At 39.6% G+C, this 25655-nt stretch overlaps 1 protein-coding gene across 1 annotated transcript in view; it reads left to right on the forward strand.

Moving 5' to 3' along the window:
* Zbtb11 (zinc finger and BTB domain containing 11) overlaps positions 1-24766 on the forward strand; it is a 36860-nt gene extending 12094 nt beyond the window's left edge. Inside the window, exons 4-10 of the mRNA XM_052740879.1 lie at positions 8274-9115; positions 9602-9778; positions 14148-14393; positions 16916-17060; positions 18495-18612; positions 21668-22002; positions 22646-24766. Of these exons, the coding sequence (XP_052596839.1) occupies positions 8274-9115; positions 9602-9778; positions 14148-14393; positions 16916-17060; positions 18495-18612; positions 21668-22002; positions 22646-23163 (2381 nt within the window). The 3' untranslated portion in view covers positions 23164-24766. The remainder of the gene's footprint in view (positions 1-8273; positions 9116-9601; positions 9779-14147; positions 14394-16915; positions 17061-18494; positions 18613-21667; positions 22003-22645) is intronic.
* The last annotated feature ends 889 nt before the right edge of the window (positions 24767-25655 follow it).

The raw sequence follows: 25655 nt of genomic DNA on the forward strand, positions 1-25655 counted from the left end.
TTATTATGTTGAATGAAAATAATACTTTAAAATTGCCTACTTAATATCTTGTTTTCTGAAACATGGGACTTTATATATTGTACTTGTGTGTGATTATAATTTTGTGTAAGTGGTGAATGTATTTGTTAGCATGTATAGTGGTCTACATCAGGTGTCTTTTCTCTATTGCTCTCCATATTTATTTTTTGAGACCAAGTCTCATGGCCGGTCACCATACCTGAAGCTCATCATTTGGGCCAGGTTGCTTGGCCAATGAATTTCAGGGATCTGCCTGTTTCCATACTCTCCCCAACTCCCCCAAACACCATTGAGGTCGCAAGATCTGTTCCTGTGCCAGAACCGTGGTTTTTGTTGTTGTTCTTGTTACTATGGCTCTATAATAGAATTTCAGGTCTGGTTTTAAGACCCTGCAGCATTGTCCTTCCCGCTTAGTATCCCTTGGTTTATCATGAGGTGCTGTGTGTTTGTACATAGATTTAGGATTGTCTTTCTAGTTCTGTGAAGAATGTCCTTGTGAGTGTGTCAAATCTGTGTACTGCTTTCAGTTAACAGCTATTTTGATAGTATTAGTTCTGCCAGTCTATGAACAGGAACAGGGTTTCCATGTTAATAGTGCTGTTAAATAGTGTCTTCAGTTTTTTCCCCCTTCACTGTCTTGAAGTTTTTAATTGTAGAGGTCTAGTTTTTGTTTTGTTTTTGCTTGGAAAAGTATTATTAATGAGGTTTTCCTCTAATTTCTTGGCAGATTTGTCATTGATATATAGAAAACCTACTGACTTTAATAGTGTGTATGTCCTGCTACTTTTCTAAGGGTTTCCAATGTTTTTAAAGTCTTTTTTTTTTTTAACATGTGCATTGGTATTTTGTCTCATGTTTGCCTGGGTGAGGGTGTTGGGTCCCCTGGAACTGGAGTTATAGACAGCTATAAACTGCTATGTGGATGCTGGGAATTGAACCTGGGTCCTCTGGAAGAGCAATCAGTGCTCTTAACCATTGAGCCATCTCTCCAGGCCCTAGAATCTTTTAAGTAAAGAATCACAGGCCGGGCGGTGGTGGCTCACGCCTTTAATCCCAGCACTTGGGAGGCAGAGGCAGGCGGATCTCTGTGAGTTCGAGGCCATCCTGGTCTACAGAGCAAGATCCAGGACAGGAACCAAAGCTACACAGAGAAACCCTGTCTTGAAAAACCAAAAAAAAAAAAAAAGTAAAGAATCACGTCATTTGCAAATGAGAATAGTTTTTTTTTCATTCTCCCCTTTCTGATTTGTAATTTTTTTTCTCTTGCTTTATTGTTTACCTAAGACTTCAAGCAATATTCATTAAGAGTGGAGAGAGTGAAGCCAGGCGTCACCCCGGCACTCAGGAGGCAGAACCAGGTGGATCTCTGAGTTCAAGGCCAGCCTGGTCTATAGAGCGAGATCCAGGACAGGCACCAAAACAACACAGGGAAACCCTGTCTCAGGGGAAAAAAAAGAATGGAAAGAGTAGACACCAGTCTGGTCTCATTCTAGATAGTCTCCCTTTGTACGATGTTGGCTATAGGTTTGTTATAGATAGATAGATAGATAGATAGATAGATAGATAGATAGATAGATAGATAGATAGATAGCCTTTATTATGTTGAGGTATGTTCCTTTTATTCGTAGTTTATTTGGGGCTTTTTTGTCCTGAAGGCATGTTGAGCTTTGTTGAAGGTCCTCCTGCTATCAATTGAGATTATAAAGTGGTTGGTTTACTTACTTTTTTTCTTTCTTGGTTTAGACAAGGTGTATCTATAAAGCTCTGCTTGGTCTGAAACTCGCTATGTTGACCATGCTGACCGTAATTCACAGAGATTCACATGCCATTGTCTCCTGTGTGTAAAGTCATGGGCTGCCATGCCCTTCTCTCATGTTGTTTCTATTCTTAAGTCTATGTGCTGTATTACATACGCTTTATTGGTTTGCATTTGATGAATCAATCTTGAGTCCCTGGATGAAACCACTCATGAGGTATTAATGTGTTCTTTGTCGGGGATGGGAATGGAGTGGGGGTAGTGTCTTACCATGTAGTTCTGGCTGTCCTGGAACTCATTGTGAAGACTAGGCTAGCCTCAAATTCATAGAAATTTCCCTGCCTCTCCCTCCTGAGTGCTGGGATCAAAGTATTTGTCTACACCTGGTGCCTTAATGTGTTCAATTTACAACAATACTGTTCAGAATTCTTTTCTTTTTTGTTTTGTTTTGTTTTAGAGGCAGGGACAGCTCTGGCTATCCTGGAACTCACTATGTAGACCAGGCTGACATTGAACCCATAGAGATCTGCCTGCCTCTGCCTCCCAAGTGCTGTGATTAAAAGTACGCATCATTGTGCCTGGCTCAGAATTTTTGTATCTGTGTTCACCAGGAAAATTAGTTTGTAGTCATCTCTCACTTTTTATCATTTATTAGTTTGTTTGTTTCATGTTCTTATCCAGTTTTATACCAGGGTAATGGTGGTTTCTTAGAATGAGCTTGGCGTTCTGTTTTATAAACATTTTGAGGAACGTTGGGATTTGCTAGGATCTGGTCAGCTTGAGGCTTCCTGCCTGCAGTTGTTCTTGTACTTAGGCATCCATGGGAGCTCAGGGTTTAATAACAGGCTCTCTGTCAAGATGGTGCCCAGCTGCTGCTCTCTGAGTTATTATTCAGGGACAATGTGGAATGATTTCTTTTCTCTGCTGGAGGTGTGCAGAGAGCAGGTTGCCCATCCCTTCCTTACCTAGCTTACCTTTTGAAAGTGCTTCCCTGCCCACCCCACAAGGAGCTGCAAAGCTGAATCGTGTTGATTTTGTGGATTTAGAAGTTCTCGTTCTCTTTGTACTTGAGTTGTTGTTGTGTTAAAGATTTGTTTATTATGTATACAGTATTCTGCCTGCATGTGTGCCTGCAGGCCAGAAAGGGCACCAGATCTCATTACAGATGGTTGTGAGCCACCATGTGGTTGCTGGGAATTGAACTCAGGACCTCTGGAAGAGCAGCCAGTGCTCTTAACCTCTGAGCCATCTCTCCAGCTCCCTGTTTTTGTTTCTGTTTGTTTTTCAATATAGGGTTCTCTGTGTAACAGCTCTGGCTTCAAACTGACAGCCCCTGAGTGCTTGCTGGGATTAAAGGCAGTCACCACTATCCAGCCTTTTTTTTTTTTTTTTTTTCTTAATTTTCCCCCCTCACTAGGTCACATAGAAGTTACTTCTGGCCTTCTAGCTTGCCCTAGTAGTTCTATCTATTTGATTTTGATTAAAATGTTCTGGGGGCGGGGGGATGAATGTGTGTGTGTGTGTGTGTGTGTGTGTGTGTGTGTGTGTGTGTAAACAAGCTAAAGGTAAAAATAAAGCGGAGTTATCAATTACCTCGTAAGAGAAGGAATCTGAGTGGATTAATTTCTTTCTTACTCTTTTTTTTTGTTGTTGTTTTTGTTTTTCGAGACAGGGTTTCTCTGTGTAGCTTTGCACCTTTCCTGGATCTCGCTCTGTAGCCCAGGCTGGCCTCGAACTCACGGAGATAGGCCTGCCTCTGCCTCCCGAGTGCTGGGATTAAAGGTGTGCGCTACCACCGCCCGGCAGAATTTCTTACTTTCTTTACAATACTTTAACACATTACTTATTTTAGATACTTAGTCATTTGGAATTCCTCCTAAGAGGGATTTTTATGATTAAATTTCTCCCTTGCCCTTTAGATCTTTGAACTGAGAAATTAAAACGACATTCGGTAAAAAGTCAAAATGGATTATTGTTAGTATATGATTTAATGACTTGTCTATGTGTATAAAAGCTCTATATTTTATATACCTAGGATAAAAACAGTTGCTTTTTCTATGTATTAAATCGGTCTCACAGTTTATCTCCGTGTTTTAGGAGGATGTACTGTTGTATGAAAAGAGCAAAGTGTAGGCAGTGTGTATAGGGGGTGGAGAGGGGATAAGAATACCTGGATGACATAAAGAAACTTGACAAGACAGGAGATTGAAAGACCTGCCATACAAAGGGATTGGCAGAATGAATTTTATAAAAATGGCTACGTTCTCAAATCTACAGATTCAACATAATCTTCATCATAATTCGAGAAATCCATGGAGTCTATTTAATGAACAAAGGAATTTGTTTAGGGGTTAATTCACTACCATGGGAGATTTATCATAAGGTCCCACTGATTTGCCTGGTTCAATATCTCAGCATCCAATATCACCAGGAGGCGAAGAGAGGCGCCCGTGCATCCCAGGTCTTGAGGGTCCGCATGAGCAGCCACGCCCCAGGGGCATGTACTTCAAGGTCATAGGCAGGTGTAACAGTTAACCTGCTACCTCACTAGGGTGGTGCTTCAAGGCTAGAACAGCTACGCACTACACCATCAAAATCCATGACATTCTTCACAGAATTTGGGGAAAAAAACAAAAATGAAAATTCATATGGAAACAAAACAGTGCACGCAGCAAAAGCAATCCTTAGCAGAAAGAGCAGTGCTGGAGATCCCAGAGTACTAAGCCTGGGTCATATATATTACAGAGCCAGCGCGACAGAGGACATTTGGGACAATGGAATACAACAGAGGGGCCTAGCAGTGCACCTATATAGTTAGACTTTACTTTTGACAAACAGACATTGGAGAAAAACAGCTACTTTAACATAGCGTTGGGCAGACTGGGTTAGCTCAAGAAGAATGGCACTAGATCCACATCTTGGCAAGGACTCTTGGAAAGAATTGATGAATGCGATTTCTTGAAATTGAAAAGCAAAGGAAAAAAAAAAGTGAGACAGCTTACAGAGTGGGGAGAAAGTCTGGCAATTACATATCAGACTGAGATTAATAACCAAAATATATGAAGAACTACAAAAATCAGACACCCTTGATACACACACACGAGAGAGGAGAGAGGAGAGAGTAAGCTCCTCCCAAATCTTTCAGCCAATTGATGGATAAATGAATTGAATACAGTTCTCAAAAGAAGAAATACAAAGGCTAATAAAAACTTGAACTTGAAGTTCGAGGCCAGCCTGGTCTACAGAGCAAGATCCAGGAAAGGCACAAAGCTACACAGAGAAACCCTGTCTCGTAAAATCAAAAAAAAAAAAAAAAAAAAAAAAAAAACGAACTTGAACTTGAACTTGAGTGTTGAATATCCTTAGCCATCAGGGGAATGCAAATTAAAATTGCCAGAGAGATTGACTCAGTAGTTAGGAGGGCTGGCTGCTCTTCTCGGGGACCCAGGGTCAATTCTCAGCACTCACATGGCAGCTGACAACCATCTGTAACTCCCTTTCCAGGCGATCTGACTCCCTCTTCTGCTCTCTGAGGATACCAGATATTAAAGTAATGCACACACCTACATGCAAGCAATCACCTATATCCATTTATAAGAATAAAAATTGCTTTGGGATTCCTTCTCACCCACATCGAATAACGAAACAAATGACTACAGATGCTGGTGAAAATGTGAGAAAAGAAGCTGGGCGGTGGTGGTGCACGCCTTTAATCCCAGCACTCGTGAGGCAGAGCCATGTGGATCTTTGTGAGTTCGAGGCTAGCCAGGGCTACTGAGTGAATTCCAGGAAAGGCCCAAAGCTATACAGAAAAACCCTGTCTCGAAAAACCAAAAAAAAAAAAGTGAGAAAAGAAGATCTATTATTCATTGTGGGTGGGAAAGTATACTTGTGTAGACATTATAAAAATATGTATGGAGTTGTTGGATGAGGTGGTACACATCATTAACCCCAGCTTTCAGAGACAGGCCTCTGCCAATTTGAGGCCAGCATGGTCTACATAGTCAGTTACAGGACAGCCAAGGCTATGTAGAGAGATCCTGCCTCAAAAATAAATAAAATAAACAACAACAACAACCAAACACGAAAAATAAACTGCTACAGATGACCCACTTTTACCTTTCCTGGGTAAAGTCAATATGCTGTAGAAATACTTGTACATCTATGTTTATTGCTTCACTAATCATAATAGGTAAGAAATTGAACCAGACTAGATGTTCATCAAGATAAATGAATAAAGAATTATGTTGTATATGCACAGAATGGAATTTCATTCATCCCTAGAGAATGAAATCCATGCTTATTTAGAACAACAGATAGAATTTGAAATCATTGTTAAGTGAAGTTTATATAGTGAGATCCTTTTTCAAAACAAAAACCAAAAAGAAACAAAATGTTTTCTTTTCCTGTCATTTTTAAGGACAGATTATCCCTTAAGGAATTTTAGCCATTGTCTATTTTGTGCCATTTATTTCAAAGAAGTCTTTTTTTTTTTTTTTCTGAGATTCATTTTAGGATTTTCAGTGTTAACAGTGAGATGGATTCTTTAGCCATTGTTTTATTTGTAATAAATTATTGCTTTAAGTTAGAACAAGCCAGGCGGCGGTGGCACACGCCTTTAATCCCAGCACTCGGGAGGCAAAGCCAGGCGGATCTCTGTGAGTTTGAGGATAGGCTGGTCTACAGAGCGAGATCCAGGAGAGGCACCAAAACTACACAGAGAAACCCTGTCTCGAAAAACCAAAAAAATAAAAAAAAAGAAAGTTAGAACAACAAAAAAGTACTACATGGTTTTCCTCATTCATCCCCCACATTTTAAAGTAGGCATGCTTGCCGATCATAAAATAGAAAGGAAGAGGAAAGGAGGGGATTTTAAAGGAGATGGGAAATAGAGTAGTATCATGAATAGAAGGGGGCTTTGGGAGGAGGAAGGGAATCATCTGTCTGAAGGGGGAGGTGTTTAGTAGAGGCCACAACGAAAGAATGAAGTATAAGCACACATAGAGAGAGAGAAGTCAACACCCATAACTTGGTTTGTTAACCTAAAACCAACTCCAGAAAGATAAGCACTTTTTTTGGACAAGGGAAAGAGAAAAGTGGGTGTTGGATCTAGGACTTTGCAGGTGTGCTGTGCACTGACTTTCACCTGTAGTCTTGTACAACTTCATCATCATCTGTCTGTGAAAATAGAATTACAGTCATCACTGCAGAGTGCTTTTCTCTTACATTTTAGGGTGTGTGTATGAATTTAAAATGACTACTGAAAGTAAAGCACCGAGAAGCAAATTGAACTTATCCTGTTACAAGAAAATAATTCAATATTTCATAGTATTAACTAATGATTCTACAATAATTATTTTATTCCTTGAATCCAGGATAAACCATCTAACCCAGTTATCTATCCTCCTTTCTATTTTTGTAATGAAAGTTGGGCATCTATACCCATTTAATCTGCTTTTCAGCTATAATTTCAAAGCAGAGTGGTTATGACAGATACCTTATGACCTGCAGTATTTATTCCCTGATTCATGGCAGAAAGTATTTAGTAACCCTTGCTTTAAATTGTAGTTTTTGTTTTTGTTGTTTTGGAGGTAAGATTTTATATATCCCAGGCTGGCCTTGAACCTTACGTAGCCCAAGAGATGACTTGGAACTTTGATCTTCCTTGCTCCAATTTGAGTGCTAGGATTACAGGGATACACCACACACACCTGATTTTATGTGTTAAGGAGATCAAACCCACTGGTTCCTGCTAGTCGAGAATTCTAGCAACTGAGCTATATCTACATCCCTGGGCTCAAAATTTAGGTGGTTGTTTTTTAATACATTTATTTAGTATGGGTGTAGGTGTGGGGGCATTTGTGTGCCAGGCAAGGCACAGTTGTAGAGGTCTGAAGACAACTTGTGGAAATTGGTTGGTTCTCTCCTTCATCATGTGTGTTCTAGGGATTGACCTCAAGTTATCAAGTGCCTTTACCAGAGTCATCTCACTGGCTCCAAATCTTAGTTTTTAATGTGCACAGGTAGAGCACTTTGTTCAATTAAATTTTTATATGGACTGCTACTATTAGAAAATATAGCTATCTGTAATAAGTGAAGAGAGGGGACAGGTTGGTTGGTCCCTGTCTATTCACTTTCCTACCCCCTCCCCTTTTTTACCCTCTATTCTCCAGCAACTGTTTCTTGAAGGGAATTGAGGAACCCCCAGGGTTCTAAGGAGTACAGTTTGAAAATGGCTGCCTTATAACAACTCTTGAGGTATTAAGTCTGTTATTATTTTCTTCTTTATAGTGGTTTAGAAACTCAGCTCATGGATGTGAGTTAGTCAAGGTTGTTTAATAGCAACCAGAAATTAGAGAAAATCCACTGATAACTAATTGTAGAATAATGGTAGCAGTTGGCTTTTCACTATATTCTTGTCGCAAGTCTATATTATTCATAGAAAGTAGTTTTGTAATGATTGACTTTTTTGTTCTTTGCTTTCTCTTGTTTCATACAGGTTTTTGTAAAGCAAGCTTCCTTCCTTTGCTGGAATTTGCCTATACTTCTGTACTAAGTTTTGACTTCTGCAGCATGGCTGATGTAGCTATCTTAGCTCGCCATCTTTTTATGTCAGAAGTTTTAGAAATTTGTGAAAGTGTGCATAAACTAATGGAAGAAAAGCAGCTAACAGTGTATAAGAAAGGTGAAGTACAAACGGTCGCATCTACTCAGGATTTGCCAGCACACAATGGAACTACAGCAGCACCTGTGATTAGGAATGAAGCAACCACAGCTTTGTCGAGTGAACTTGGACATTGTGAAATTGTCCTGCTGGTAAATGGAGAATTGCCAGAAACAGAACAGAGTGGGGAGCCAGGACAGCAGCCTCTGCCGCAGGTTTCTCCAGAGGCTGAAGCTAGTGTGTCCCCTGTAGAGTGTATAACTAATCCCCATTCTGAAGTAGGGACTACTAGCTTAGAAACAAATACCAACCAAACAGAAATAGAGACTGCAGTCATCAGAGAGGAGGGCCCAGTTGATAATGTTCATCCTAACATTTCAAAAGAGAATGTAATCAATATTTCTCAAGAGGACAGTGATCCAGGAAGTGACACATCGCCTGGGGACATCAGTGCCAAGGACTTTCCCGATGGTAGTCAGAGCCCTGACCAGCCTCTAAAAGATCAGGAAGCTCTGATTGAGACCACAGAAAAGACAGACTCAGGCCCAGAGGATGATACTTACAGAAGTAGGCTTAGGCAGCGGTCTGTTAATGAAGGGGGCTACATCCGGCTACACAAGGGCATGGAGAAAAAGTTACAGAAGCGGAAAGCCATTTCTAAGTCTGCAGTTCAGCAGGTATGATGGGAAATAGGTGGTTTTTGTCACTCTAGCTTGAGGGCATTCTAGTAATGAACTCGTGCCTACAATAAAAATTGTAGGAGGGGGATGTGCAGGGAAAGGGGAAGCAGTTTACTGCCTAAAGTACTGTATTACAAATCCCATGACTTTAAAAATGATACGGAGGCCAGACATGGTGTTGCATGTGAGGCAAGAGGATTGCTGTGAGTTGGAGGCCAATCTAGGCTATATAATACCAGGCCAGCCTGGACTACTACCAAGACCATGTCTTGAAAAATAATGAGTGTATTTTTTTTTTGGTTTTTCAAGACAGGGTTTCTCTGTGTAGTTTTGCGCCTTTCCTGGGACTCACTTGGTAGCCCAGGCTGGCCTCGAACTCACAGAGATTCGCCTGGCTCTGCCTCCCGAGTCCTGGGATTAAAGGCGTGCGCCACCACCGCCCGGCGAGTGTATTTTCTTAGATTGTGTTTTCTGTCTACTTAGGTGGCCCAGAAATTAGTTCAAAGAGGGAAAAAGATGAAACAACCCAAAAGGGATGCTAAGGAGAACACTGAAGAAACGTCTCATAAATGTGGGGAATGTGGAATGGTTTTTCAAAGACGATATGCCTTTATAATGCACACATTGAAACATGAAAGAGCTAGAGATTACAAATGCCCGGTAAGTGCCTGGAAAGCTAACTGAAAATGACCCTACATTCATAAATGGAATTCATCTGCTCTATTATCCCTACTACAGTTTTTGTTTTGTTTTGTTTTTTCGAGACAGGGTTTCTCTGTGTAGCTAAATAGAACATGAAGTCTTACATTGTAACTCAGGCTAGCCTCAGATTTGAGGCAGTCCTCCTAATTCAGGCTTTCAAGTACTGGGATAACAGGCAGGCATAACCACACCCCCAACCATTTCTTATATTGCTAAAAGATTCTGATTCATGTTATTATTTGCCCCACCTGAATACTCTTTCTTCTGTGTATCCTCAAGAAGAGGACAGTGGGGCTGGAGAGGCTGCTCTTTCAGAGGTCCCGAGTTCAATTCCCAGCAACCACATGGTGGCTCACAACCATCTGTAATTTACAAACAGTAAACTTGGGGCTACAGAGATGGCTCAGCAGTTTAAAACATTTGTTTTTCTTGCAGAGGACCCAGTTGTGGTTCTCAGCATCCTCATGGTGGCTCACAACCATCTATAGGCACATGTTTGATGCACATACATACATGCAGGCAAAACAGTCACACACATAAAAATTAATCAATCTAAATTTTAAAAAAACATTAAAAGGTAAGGTAGCAGAAGACGAGACCTAGGCAACTAAATTCTGTCTGCCAATAAATGTATAAAGTGATTCTCTGAATTTGAACTAGATTTCCAATAGAGAAAGCTGAAAATACATCACATTTGTATTATAGAGCCAACAAGACCCAAGAATTGAATTTGCTGATCATTTTGAGATTAGGAGCAATAACATTATCACCTTTTGGCCAAGGATCTCCCTTCCCTTTGGGGGAAAAAATTATAACTGCCCTGGGGAGGACAGTGTACATTGAGGGTAGTTATCTACCCCAAACCAGAAAAAGGAGTTTACTTACTGAATATTGAAACCTTTCAAGTTCTTTCTTTACTCAAGTACCATGATGTGAGGACTCAAACCCTTAACTTTAAAACAAAATGTTTTCTCTGCAAATAGAGAAATCTGAAGATCAATAACAAAAGACCTAATGGTATTGCTAGCCAGAGCCTCAGGTTGATACTGAGAAATACTGCTTCCACTTCAGTGTTGATTGGTGCTGGGGATAGCATCCAGGGCCTTGCACATGCTAGTTACATACTGTACCACAGTTAGTTGGTTTTTTGTTTTTGTTTAATTTTCTGCCCAATTATACAAAAAAATATCACAAATCTTAGGACAAAAGATTCCAAGAAAGGTTGAGGAATCCAAGATCTTGATAATAAAAAAAAACAACAACAAAATCTCTCCCAAGCAAGGAGGAGTGGTGGTGTATTCTTGTAATCATAGCATATGGAGGCTGAGGCAGGAAGAGTGTGAGTTCAAGGAAAATCTTGATTATATAAATGAGAAACTGTCCCCCAAAAGAAATAAAGTCTACAAAATAAGATTTATGTAAAAAATAAGTTGCATCTGTGAAACAACCAAATACAATCAAGCCCCCTGTATTGATAGATTCCATACCCACAGATTCAAGCAGTGTATGTTAAAAATATTTTCAGGGGCTAGAGGGATGGTTCGCCAGCAAGAGCACTTGTTGCTCTTGCACAGGACTCACATTTGGTTTCCTGCACCCACATGATAGCTAACAACCATTTGTAACCCCAGGGGATTGACTCTCTTTTGACTTCTGCAAGTACCAGGTATGAACGTGGTGTATGTACATACACACATGTAGACAAAATCCTTCTCACATAAACACAACTTTTAAAATGTTTACAATTTTTTCCTATACTAAACTTGTACAGGTCTTTTCATTATTCCTTAGAACTTTTTTTTTTTTTTTTTTTGGTTTGGTTTTTTGAGACAGGGTTTCTCTGTGTAATAGTCCTGGCTGTCATGGAACTCACTTTGTAGACCAGGCTGGCCTTGAACTCACAGAGATCCCCCTGGCTCTGCCTCCCGAGTACTGGGATTAAAGGCATGTGCCACCACTGCCCGGCAATAAAATACTCTTACCAAGGGAATTGAAGGGGAAAGGCTTTATTCTGGCTGCAAGAGCTTGAAGTAAGTGTTGGTCCGTCCACAGTCAGGAAGCATAGCGCTCTGAAGAAGGGCTGCTGCTCAGCACTTTCCCCCTTCGTCACCTGTCCTGTCCTTTGTCACAGGAAGAGCAGTCAAGACAGTGTCAGATGCACACCCAGGGACAAAGGCACACTGAGGAAAACAGCAGCTTTTAAATAAAATACTGATGTCTCCAACAAACAGATCTGACTGGAAGACTTTTAAATAAAATGCATGTCTCCAACAAACAGAGATCTGACTGGAAGACTTTTAAATAAAATGCATGTCTCCAACAAACAGAGATCTGACTGGAAGACTTTTAAATAAAATGCATGTCTCCAACAAACAGAGATCTGACTGGAAGACTTTTAAATAAAATACCGATGTCTCCAACAAACAGATCTGACTGGAAGACTTTTAACTTTATTATGATGTGACCCCACTGTAAATGGAAGAACATCTAGATAGTAACAAATACCTCAGAAAAGTTGGTGTGTACAGTTGAATAAATGTCCCAGAAAATAGAGCAAGAGAATCACTTAGAAAACAGGAGTGAAAATAAATAGGAAGATTAGATTGTTTTGAAGTTTTTAAGTATGTTTTCAGAGCATGGATAGAAAGAAGGGGAGAAAAAGCCAGATGTTTTCATCTTAAAATATTAAATCTAGAGCAAGGCATGTTGGCGCCTGCCTTAGATCCCAACATTCAGAAACAGCAGCAGATGGGTTTCCGTGAATTTGAGGCAAGCCAGAGCTACACAGAGGGACCTTGTCTCAAAAAAACAAAAAAAGACACACAAAAGAAGGTTGTGCCTAGGACATTGGATAGCAAGAAGAAACCTATATGAAAAGATTATTACTATGAAGTTTGTGTCTGTGGACATGGATGAACAGAGTGAAATTCAGAAAGAAAAAAATTAAAATTAGAAGACAGGACAGTTTGTTTAAAGTTACAGTGGTGAAGATTTTTAGTGATCAGTTGGTAATATAAAGAGACATAAGCAAAACAGAAAATAAAAAGTGAAAGGATCAAAGTATATCATGCAGCAAAGTATTGATAGCATTCATAACCAATAACCAAGTATAGTGGCTCTCTAATTCCAGCATTCAGAGGTTGAGGCAGGAGAAGAGTCAGGCTGGCTTGGACTTTAAGGTAAGTTATAGGCAGACTGAGAGAACCTGTCTCACACAAACAAACAAAACAAAACTGATCTTATATGAACCAGCTGTAATTAATGTGACATAACTATATTATTAAAGTGAGATGATGGGAATCGATAACACAGTGTGCAGAGGACGAATGTAAATGCACTCTACTTGGTATTAGAAAATAAACATTGAGAGACAGTAAAAATTTGCTGGGCAGTGGTGGCGCACGCCTTTAATCCCAGCACTTGGGAGGCAGAGCCAGGCGGATCTCTGTGAGTTCGAGGCCAGCCTGGGCTACCAAGTGAGTTCCAGGAAAGGCGCAAAGCTACACAGAGAGACCCTGTCTTGAAAAACCAAAAAAAAAAAAAAAAAAAAAAAACCAAAAAAAAAAAAAAGAGAGACAGTAAAAATTAATTCTAGAGGCCAATACAGAAATAATGAGTCAGAAGACTTGTTTTTTTTTTTTAATGAAAAAAATTTTTAAATAAATTTTTAATATGGTGAGCATATATATCCTCAATTTATGAGCACATAAGAGCTTTCCTGAACCCCAGTAACTATAAGATAAAATCTGAAGACTGTCATAGTCTTAACTTTTCTACTTTTTCTAGTCCCTGTTTCATTTCCACCGAAAACTCTTGGTATTAATATATTGATAATACTTTCTGCATGTGTTCTGGGGTAGTGATCTTGGTGATTGTGCCAGGATTCAAACTCAGGACCTCACTCAGATTAAGCAAGCCCTCTATCCCAAGTAAAACTCTACTATTCCTTTAAGACCCAACTCAAGCCTACTCTGATTATGCCCTCTTAAATACTTAATTCTCTCTGGAGTCTTATCCTTCTCGTATTTATAATCTGGTACCTAGTACTTTTTGTTTTTTATTTTTATTTTTTTATTTTTTTGAGACAGGGTCTCATATGGCCTAGGCTATTTTTTGTGTGTATATGTAGGTGGCTGTGTGCCACACAGCATCAGAGTTGTGTGGCAAGTACTTAACCCCCGAGACATCTCCCCAGTTCCATATATATTAGCTTTTAAACCGTGTATTTGTTTATTTAATTTTATAATTATAACCAGAATTGGAAAACAGAAACGTAAATTTTCACTTAACATTTTATATAGGAAGAACTTTCATTTTTCTTTTTCAGTTATGTAAAAAACAGTTTCAGTATAGTGCCTCATTGCGAGCACACCTTATACGGCATACGAGAAAGGACTCCCCCAGTTCGTCTTCATCTAATTCCACATCGAATGAGGCGTCAGGAGCATCATCTGAGAAGGGAAGAACCAAAAGAGAATTTATATGTTCCATATGTGGAAGGACATTACCTAAGTTATACTCTCTCCGAATACATATGCTGAAGCACACAGGGGTAAAGCCACATGCATGCCAGGTAAAGGCCTGTTTGTTTCACTACTTAAAGAAGATTGGAGATAACTGTAGTGATGACATGGGTTGATATGTATTCTCTGAAGTCATCTTTACTCTTCTGAAATGTTAGGGAAATTTATCTTTGGTTTGTTGCCTATGTTAAATGTAATTCCCTGTTGTAGTCTTTAATTTGAAGTTATACTTTAAAATTTTTCGTGTCCAGAGTATTCTACTGAGTGAGAATAGCTGTTTATCACCCATATCATCGCTTAGCCTTTAGTAGAAATCACCTGGAGTGAAAAAAAATGTACGGCATAAGCAAATACAGTTCAGGAAAAGTCCTTCCTACATTATCTTTCTGTTGTTGCTGAGGATTGAGGGGAAGTAAAAGCCAAAACTCTGGGTTAAAGAATCCTGTAATTATCCAGCTTTGGGCTGTTTGGAACATGGAACAGTTTTGAGCAACACCGATAGCCTTACATATAAACATGGCGATCTGTTTTTATTATCAAACAATTGCATAACCAATATAGTTTTGTTATTGTTGAATTTTTTTTTTTAGAACTTCATACATGAGCACTGCATCTGCCTTACTTCTGTAGCTCCTCCTGTCTTCAACTCTTCCTGTGCCCCCCCATCTATGATTGCTTTTTTTTTAGTTTTTCCGAGACAGGGTTTCTCTGCGTAGCTTTGCGCCTTTCCTGGATCTCGTTCAGTAGACCAGGCTGGCCTTGAACTCACAGAGATCCACCTGGCTCTGCCTCCCGAGTGCTGGGATTAAAGGTGTGCGCCGCCACCGCCCAACTATGATTGCTTTTTTAATTACTATTGTGTGTGTGTGTGTGTGTGTGTGTGTTGTTAATATTTGTATGTATGCACACACAGGTGTATACACCTCCTGGGTCCACTTAGCTCTGCTCATATGTACATACATGTGTCTAGGGCTGACTACTTGGGATTGGACATCTTATGTGGGAACTTGTCCCTGGAGGAGACTGATTCTCCCTCTCTCAGCAGCCATTACCCCCTCACCCCCCACCCCCATAGCTCTTCATATAGGGCTGTGACCACGTGGAATTGTACCTGTCTATTTTTGGCTTGTCAGTTGATGTTGTCATTGTGGAGCTGTTTTGATTGTCAATGGGTGTAGCTTCCCTGACAAATGGAGAAGACACCATCCTAGTCCTCTGGTTTTCTTAGATCCAGTCCCCCGCCTTTCTGAGATTTTCCCCGAATTATATCAGTTGGAGTTGGGAAATCATAGTTATTTACACTCTTCATTGCTGTGGGATGTTCTGTATGACAAATGTGTTGCTCTGATTGGTTAATAAATAAAACACTGATTGGCCAGGCAGGAAGTATAGGCGGGACAAGGAGAGAGGAGAATTCTGGGAAGTGGAAGGCTGAGGCAGAGAGACACTGCCAGCCGCCGCCATGACAAGCCAGATGTAAGGTACCGGTAAGCCACGAGCCACGTGGCAAAGTATAGATTAATAAAAATGGGTTAATTTAAGATAAAAGAACTAGATAGCAAGAAGCCCAAGCCTTTAGGCCAATCAGTTTAAATAATATAAGAGTGTGTATTTATTTTATAAGTGGGCTCCGGGACTGGCGGGTTTGGTGGGAGCTGGAGATAAACTCTCCAGCTATACTTCATTTTGACCTGTTTTGGATCTCTGTAATAGTTTCCATCTAATGTAGAAAGGAGCTACACTTATCTGTAGGAATAAAGATAAGTATTTTAGAATAGTTGGAAAATATATTCGTTTAGGAAAATGGCAGTAGAAGGGTCTCCTCTCAGCTCTATGACCTCTCTAGCCACAGGTCTCTTTTTAAGCATCTTACTACATGAAAGTAGAATTCCTTATAAGAGAACCTTTCATCAATATTTAGTATTTGCCAGCTCCTGGGCAGTCTGTTTCATTTTTATTATCACTCCCTGTTTTTCTTCACTGTTGCAATGATTTTTGAGAGTAGGTTCTAAGAGTTGCTTATTCATCAGTTTAAACACTAAGCGTTAGTTTTAGCATCTGGTCTTGAGTGTAACACTACTCAATGTATATTCCATGGAAAATAAACACAGAAATAAGAGTAAGAAAGCTCGGAGCTGTTAACATTGCTACATTTGTTGTGCTTAACAAAAAAATTTCCCAAGGGATTGGGCAAATTGAAAATAATTTGTTCTTCATCCAGAGTCTGAGAAGAACTATTTTATATGGTGTCTTGGGAGACGAGAAGGGTTCTTAATTAAGCTTTCATGCCTCCTTAAGGTGTGTGTGTGCCTTGCCAGGCTGGCAAGGATAACACAGTGGTTTTTCCTGCTGTTGTGTGCACTTTTGTACTGAGTAAGAAAATGAGTCAGCTAGCTAAGATCCTTGGTATGTGTGACTTTATCTTTGACATTGTCTTTTTGCTAACTTTAACATAATAAATTATAGTTTAGTTATTTAACATTTCTGTTTATGGTAATATTAGGATTCTTTGTATACAGTCTTCAAAAATAAATTCTTTTTTGTTTCGCTGCCTTAAACATTTCTATGTTAGGTCTGTGGAAAAACTTTTATCTATAAGCATGGTCTAAAATTACATCAAAGTCTCCATCAGTCACAAAAGCAGTTCCAGTGTGAACTGTGTGTCAAGTCATTTGTTACCAAACGGAGTCTTCAGGAACATATGAGTATTCACACAGGTAATTATAAAACTATTAACGTAGTTATATTTTATATTTCTAATTTAGTATTATGTTGATTGGTTATACTGTAATTACATCGGAACATTGTATTCCAGCACTTGGGACCATGAGGCAGGAGGATGATGAGTTTAAGGCCAGCTTGGGCTTCATAAAAGTTCTAGGCTAGTCTACTCTACATAGCTGGGCTTTGTCTCAAATTTCTCTTAACCCCCAAGTAGAAGTAATTGTATTAAGATGCTCATAAGTTAATATGTGCAATCTTTTAGTTAGTAATAAAATTTTAAAGCTTTCTTAAATACAGTTTTTAGAAATGTTCTTTTTTAAAAATTGACTTAATTTGTATGTGTGCGTGTGTGCGTGTGTGCGTGTGTGCGTGTGTGTGTGTGTGTGTGTGTGTGTGTGTGTGTGTGTGTGTGTGTGCATGTGGCAATTGGGTACTATGGCATATGTTTGTGGAGGTCAGAGGACGACTTTGAGGAGTCCATTCACTTCCTCCATCATGTAGGTACCAGGAATTGAAGAGAAGTTGAAAGGGTTAGCAACAAGTGCTTTACCCACCAAGCCTCACATACTTTCGTTCAGATGTGCTGTTAATTAAGCAAGAGTGTAGGAATGGCCAATGCTGCTGAACTTCTATTTAACCCAATTACTATTACAGTTCATAAATTATTCAGACATAGTATATTCTTACACAGTGGCCTTTACTAGTTTAGTCATTCATCATCCTGGCTGTCCTGGAACTTGAACTGTAGATCAGGCTGGCCTAGAACTCAGAGATCCTCCTGCCTCTGCTTCTCATGTCCTTAGATTAAAGGCATGTGCCATCATGCCTCCCAAAATGTCTAAAGCACATCGTCAGGTAGTCATGGCAGTGACCCTAGTCTTAGTTCCAATTCTGTTTCTGTCAACCTGTTCATAGCGGTGACAGTCTGGGTCAGGGAGAGCTGAGCTGCCACAAGTATGGGATTCCCATTCTGCGAGGGGTTGGAAGGATGGGAGGCTGGGCGGAGATGAAGGGAGCAGTAACAGGTTGGTAGGTAGGCACCCCTCCTAGCCTAGAGGTTCCCCTCTCCTTCCTTTGCTTGGCTTTTCCTTTTACCACTCTGTTCACCACTTCTCCATCAAGAGCTCCTGTCCTCTTTCCTCCTTCCTCTCCTAGGAATGTTTCAGTGCTGGGAGTCAGCTCTCACCTGCAAAGGTTTTCGTATCAGGAACACAGTACTATCACAATATGTTCAGTTTCTTGATGATGGTATAGTTTTGAAAGGAAATAGAAAATTTAATGAAGTTTTTTACCAAGTTTTTGTAAAATGACATTGTTTCTGTGTTCTCTTATCTTGATAAAATTTGAACTTCTGAAATATAACTAAATTATGTTGAAAAGAGGGCCTACTTACAAGATTTATAACATGACTTTTCATTTTCTCACAGGAGAGTCCAAGTACTTTTGCTCAGTTTGTGGAAAGTCTTTTCACAGGGGCTCTGGACTTAGCAAGCACCTTAAGAAACACCAGCCAAAGCCTGAAGTTCGAGGCTATCATTGTACTCAGTAAGTGTTTAATATGTGAAATTCATTTCACTTATCTCACCTGGCTCATTTGAATATTGCTTTTTTTTTTATAAGATAACATTTAATTGTAATTTCAGCATACTGAGTGATCAGTCTGCCTAGCTCTTACTGTTTGTTTTCAGAGTTTTTTAAAGAGTGATTGAAAGAGACTTTCCAAGGTCCTTCCTACCTGGGGTGGAGACATTAGGGAGAAGTGTACAACTAGCTAGGCTCCTTTGTAGGGTTCCTTGAAGCACTGTATACTGTTTCTCCTTCCTTATGAATCTTCTCTATTCACTTTCCAAAATTACCTGTTTTTCAATTGAAGTTAAATTCATAAAATCAAAAAGTAATCACATTATGTCACATTGAGTAGGCTCCAGATACACCTGCCAGCATCTGGGGGTCATCCCATTCATCTACGGGTCACCAAGCACCCACTGGTTTTCGGACAGCTGGCAAGGAGCACTACTATGTTTTCAGTTCACAGTGAGAATAAATTTACAGTGTTTGACCTGTCTTTTTTAAAAAAAAAAAAAGGTAGCCGAGGGTGGTGGCACACACCTTTAATCCCAGCACTCAGGAGGCAGAGCCAGCAGATCTCTGTAAGTTCGAGACCAGCCTGGTCTACAGAGTAAGATCCAGGACAGGCACCAAAACTACACAGAGAAACCCTGTCTCGAAAAAAAACAACAAAAGGAAAGTAACCAACCACCTTAAAGGGAGTTTTTATTAATACATTCATAGTTTTGTACAAATAGGATTACTAATTCTAGAGTCCTTCCAGTAGTCAGCCTAACAGTTTGCCAGCTCTCTTAGCATTCACTGGCAGGTTGTGCAGCTTCAGGTCAGCCAGCGACAGCACAGGACCTGTGCAGATGGATCTCAGCATGTTTCCCGTGAATGCATCCTGCAGCTTTATTCCAGAAAGAGAGAAAGAATTTTCAAAGTTCTTATTCCCCAAGCACCTCACTCTCATGCTTGGGATATTTGTGTTTCTACAACATGTATTCCTTGTCCCCAAGAGACACCGGCTACTGTATTTGGTTTTAAATGTTCTCAACAAACAACTCTACTCCAACCGCACAGTTATGGGAGGGTTGGAGTAACTAAAAGGCAAAGATGGGCTCCTTCAGCGAGCTAGCCAATAATTTTAAACAGTCATAGTTCTAGGATAGGCCTGGTAGTGCATGCCTTTAGTCCCAACAATCAGGAGGCAGAGTTAGGTGGTAGATCTCTGTGAGTTGGAGGCCAGCCTGCAGGTCTACATAGTGAGTTTTGGGATAGCCAGAACTACATATCGAGACCCTGTTTCCAAAAAACAAACAAAACAAAACAGTCATAGTTTTTTAACTATAGGTCCATGTAGTACTAGGAACCCTCATTAGGAATGCAGGCTGTTGTTTTCAAGGCTGCTGCTAAGCTCTGGGGAACTAGGATAAATTTAAAATGCCGTGAAACCTTAGGTATGCAGTCATTGTTTTTCCTAAAGATGCATTTATTTTTATTGTGTGTGTATGTGTGTTTGTCTGCATGTGTGTATGTGTACCATGACTGTGCCTGGTTCATGCAGCGGCCAGAAAAAGATGTTGGATCTCCTGGAACTGGAGTTACAGATGGTTGTGAGCTGCTGTGTGGGTGTTGAGAATTGAATCCGAGTCCTCTGCAAGAGCAAATGGTCTTTACTGCCGAGCTGTCTATGCAGCCCTAGGAATTGTTATTCTTGATTGACCATTTGCTGGCCATTATAAGCTTTTTCGTCTTTGAGTTTTTCTTTTTTGTTTGTTTTTTAAAATAGGGTCTTTCTATATAGTTCTGGCCATCCCGAGTCATTGTTTTTTGGGACAGGGTTTTACTGTGTAAGCTCTGGCTTGCTTGGAACTCCTTGGGTAATTCCTTGGCTGACCTGGAACTCAAAAGAGGTCTGCTTGCTTCCAGGATGATGGGATTAAAAGCATATGCCACCACACCCAGATTCAGTATATACTTTTGATAAGTTCCTAGACTTCCGAAGCCAATTGATCTAAAACTTTTATGGATAAATAGGTTTTTCCATTTCCTACTCTGCTGTATTTGCTGGTTTCTTATTTTAAAGTAGCCATCATGTCATATGTGGCACGAAAATTGCATGCTTGAGACATGCTTGGGCTACAAAATGAAACTGTCTCAAATGACCAATAGTAATAATAATCCAGCAAATACATGGTGGACTTTTTTTTTGAGACACAGTCATAATAATAGTCTTGGCTATTCTCAGACTTGCTATGTTGACCAGACTGGCCTTGAACTCACAAAGATCTGCCTGCCTTTGTCCCTGAAGTGCTGGGACTAAAGACATGCGCCACCAGCACCTGTCCCCAGGTACAGTTTTTTTGTCAGTACTTTTTTGTTGTTATCATCTGTGAAAGAAAATCCAACCTAACTGCCTTGAATGAAAAGTCAAGTCTGGAGGTCTGAGTGGTTGGTCTAAGTTGGATTCAGATTGATTAGTATCTGGTTTCTCTCAGGCTCCGTATGGACAAAGTGTGGCAGTGGTTTCAGCTTCTCATCCTCTCAACTTCCAAATTGTCAAGATTCTTTTCTGGTAGTTCCTGTAAAAGTCCCGAGTTTCACTCTGATTGGATCAAGTTAAGTCATTTGGCATCCCTGAGCTGACTGCTGCTCCCAAGGGAATGCTGTTATTGTAATTGATTAGGCCTGAATCATTGCTTCATTCCTAGTGTCAATGATGAAACCTACCTTCCTAACATGGACGAAAGAGGAAGGGGATGAAGGGGATGCAAAAAGAGGGAGCGGAAGAGAGGGATAAAGAGAGGTGGACCTTAAATTCACTTTGGCAATTTTTGGGAACTCTGCATGATGCCTTCTCAAGCATTTTGAGTATTCTAAAAAGAATTTAAACCTTGCATCCTTGATGCAAGATTGAAAAATTAGATCTCTCTCTCTAATGTTGGAAATTTGGAATAATTTTATGAAGCTTCAAAAAATTAATATAGTGAATTCTTGGAGACGTGTTTTAAAGATGGTCCAATTGGGTACTTCAACTTTATTACAGATGTGAAAAAAGTTTCTTTGAAGCCAGAGATCTGCGCCAACATATGAACAAGCATCTTGGTGTGAAGCCCTTTCAGTGCCAGTTTTGTGATAAGTGCTACAGCTGGAAGAAAGACTGGTACTCCCATGTGAAGTCCCACTCCGTCACTGAGCCCTACAGGTGTAATATATGCGGCAAAGAATTTTATGAGAAAGCTTTATTCAGAAGACACGTAAAGAAAGCCACCCATGGGAAGAAAGGACGGGCAAAGCAGAACCTGGAGCGTGTGTGTGATCAGTGTGGAAGAAAATTCACTCAGCTGCGAGAGTACAGAAGACACATGAACAACCATGAAGGTAGTGTATTATCTTGCTAGGAGAGAGAGTAGCATTCTTATTTTGTCGGCTCTTTTACCTGTTTTCTTCTCACTTGGTAGATAAATCCAGTATCTTGAAAGATTTATTTATGTGATACTGAGTCTGAAACTGATTTGGAGACTTATCCTAAGAATATCAGATTGCAGTTAAAGGATAAGATCATGGCAAACTCACAGTTGTTCATAACTAACTTCTATTATGAGAGAACACTTTGAGAGAAATTATAGCGCAAAACCTTGGTTAGTCCATTGAAAACTATTAGATGCTAACTAAAAGATTATAGTAATAAAAGTGAAGTGTTTGTGGACTACTGTACTTTAAAAACATTTGCAAGCCGGGCGGTGGTGGCGCACGCCTTTAATCCCAGCACTCGGGAGGCAGAGCCAGGCGGATCTCTGTGAGTTCGAGGCCAGCCTGGACTACCAAGTGAGTTCCAGGAAAGGCGCAAAGCTACACAGAGAAACCCTGTCTCGAAAAACCAAAAAAAAAAAAAAAAATAAAAAAATAAAAAAAAAATAAAAAAAAAAAAAATAAATAAACATTTGCAAGATGATTTTCATATATATTGGAATTTGGACCCTTACCCCACAAACCCTCTTTTCTTTCCTTTTCTTTTTGATAGGTGTTAAGCCCTTTGAGTGCTTAACATGTGGAGTAGCTTGGGCTGATGCCAGATCACTAAAACGTCACGTCCGAACACATACTGGTGAAAGGCCCTATGTGTGTCCCGTGTGTAGTGAAGCATACATAGACGCCCGCACCCTTCGTAAGCATATGACTAAATTCCACAGAGACTATGTGCCTTGCAAAATTATGCTGGAAAAAGACACTCTGCAGTTTCATAACCAGGGAACTCAAGTGGAACATGCTGTCAGCATCTTAACTGCAGACATGCAGGAACAGGAAAGCAGTGGGCCTCAAGAACTTGAGACTGTGGTGGTGACAGGAGAAACGATGGAAGTTCTGGAAGCCGTTGCAGCTACTGAAGAGTGTCCATCAGTGTCTACCCTTTCTGACCAAAGTATTATGCAAGTCGTTAACTACGTGTTGGCGCAGCAGCAAGGACAGAAGCTGTCTGAAGTTGCAGAAGCCATTCAGACTGTTGAAGTAGAAGTTGCACATATGCCGGAAGCAGAGTGAGTACTGCAGCCGCAAAGAGACGACTGCCCATTGAGCTCACAGAGCACGTGTTTACAGTGTATGTCACCAGCCACTGGACCACTTATGTGGAACTGGGCTGTGGTGACATTCCTAACTTCTTGTCTGGCCAGTGAGTTCTGTAGGAAAGTCCACTTTCTGTAAAGAAATTGAAAACAAAAACCTGTTGGATGGAAGTTGTTGATCATGGTATGCCTTTTATGAATTAATGTTTATAAATAACTGTACAAAATTTAAAGATGTGCAGTTTCATTTATATTTTGACATTATTTTATTACATATTTTGAATTTAAAAGGCTGCGCGGTTGGCTTTTCTTCTGTTTTATTCTCAAAATATAGAGGTTCTGTGACTAGTTGTTTGTGGATTAAAAAAATTCTAATATAAAGCATATCCTTAAGATGCATAAGTATATTACATTTTAAAAATGCTTTAGATCTGTGATTCTTGACTATTTATTTTAACTGCTTCTAAGTCAGAGAGTCTAGTCTGTCTTGAAGCACTTAATGAGTTATGTGTTGTAATCAAGTTTGCATAATTTATTTGTCTGTATGGGACCCACAAATGCAAAGCTAATTTTAAAATACCATTAAAATGCATGAGATGCCTATTAAAGCCTTACTATACTATCTCTTTAAGGCAAGTAATTGGCCATGAGAAAAGAGTACTGTTATTAAACACTGTTGATGGGAAGTTTCTGCTTGATAACATTGGACTATAAATGGAAACAAAAAAAACTGATTCTTTTGCTGAAGAATGAACAAGTTAACGAAGAAGTTAAGTTTGGTATGTTTTAGCTTTTGTATCATGTTTGTTTAAATTTGTTGAAAAACTACATCTATTGTGGTACTATGGATGCTATATAATTGTTAGATAATTTCAGAATGTTGAAAATTCTTACTGCAGCCCTCATTATACTGTTACATAAAAAATTGATTATGATACTATTTGCTGAAAGTATTTTGAAAGTTTTCTTAAGACTAAATTATATTCATGTGTTTGATTTTTTTTTTTTTAATTTCTCACCTTTCTGAGTTGTCAGATTCAGATTTTGAAAATAACTATGGGGAGATGGCCATTTCTCTCTAGAAAACTATCATTCAAGCTATAATTGTTAAAATTAAGCTTTTAGGTTATAGAAGCTTTCTTAAAGTATAAAATTAAGATATAAACAATCATATGTAAATCATTCCTAAAGCACAAGAAATGAATGTGCCTTGATGTACATATATAATATTAAGATGCTTACTCCAGTTTACTTTCAAAATGGCTTTAAGGTTAAGGAGTAAATATATTAGCCCTGCATGCAATTTCTTGCATATGTAATGTGTGCATTTGCAAATTTGTTGCTTTAATAGCTATGTGGCTTTCAGTTTTAAAAGTGAATCTATATACAGCCCACAACTTCATGTAGGCTATTCACTGGTCATGTCCATCAGTTAGTGAAAAAATATTTCAATGTAATTAAAATTTGAAATTGTCTTTTATGTTCCATTTTCACCATTGTTAGATTTGGTTAAAAGTATAAGATCATTCATGTATGTCAGAAATATGTAAATAAAAGAGGTTCAGTCTTGTTAAAAGCAACTTTGGAGTTGACCTTGACATCATTTTCAATCTATGCCAGATAATATAGTTTAACATGTTATAAAGGGTACAGAAATTATTTTTGTGGGTGTGGTCTGTGCACATGCACTTACCTATTTGTGCAAGTGTGGAAGCCAGGGGTCAACCTTATCTGGTGTCTTCCTATATTGTTCTCTACTTATTTGTTTATTTTTTACTTCCACTTTTAAATTTGTGGGGGGTGTGTGTGTGTGTGTGCGGGTACACATGCCAGGGCACACATGTGGAGATCTGAGGACAACTTGTGGGAGTGTGTTCTCTTCCTCTCACCATGTGGGTCCCAAAGATTGAATTCAGTCCATTAGTCTTTGTGGCATGTGCCTTTACAAAGAGTCATCTTGTGCCCCGGGCGGTGGTGGCGCACGCCTTTAATCCCTGTCCCAGGACAGGTTCCAAAGCTACACAGAGAAACCCTGTCTCGAAAAACAAACAAACAAACAAACAAACAAAAAGCATCTTGTTAGCCCTCCACCTTATTTTCTTGAAAGTGTATCACTAAACCTGGAGCTTGCTGCTTTGGCTAGACTGCCTGACCTGGAATCTGCGTAGATGCTCATGCCTCACCCCTGTAGCACTGATACAACAACAGATGTGCATTACTGTTGTAGAATAGTATTTTAACGTGTGTTACTTGTGCTTATGCTGCACTTGTTTAACTCTGTGAAGCTGTATTACTTTGCCTGTCTAAAACACCTGATGGTCTACTAAAGAACTGAATAGCCTATAGGTAGGCAGGAGAAAGGATAGGTGGGGCTGGCAGGCAGAGAGGATATATAGAAGGAGAAATCTGGGAGAAAGGAGAAGTAACCAGAGAAAGAGGAGGACACCAAGGGTCAGCCACCCAGCTACA

This window comes from Peromyscus californicus, unplaced genomic scaffold, assembly GCF_007827085.1.
Source record: "Peromyscus californicus insignis strain IS unplaced genomic scaffold, ASM782708v3 Scaffold_16__1_contigs__length_79575227, whole genome shotgun sequence".
Taxonomy (NCBI): Eukaryota; Metazoa; Chordata; class Mammalia; order Rodentia; family Cricetidae; genus Peromyscus; species Peromyscus californicus.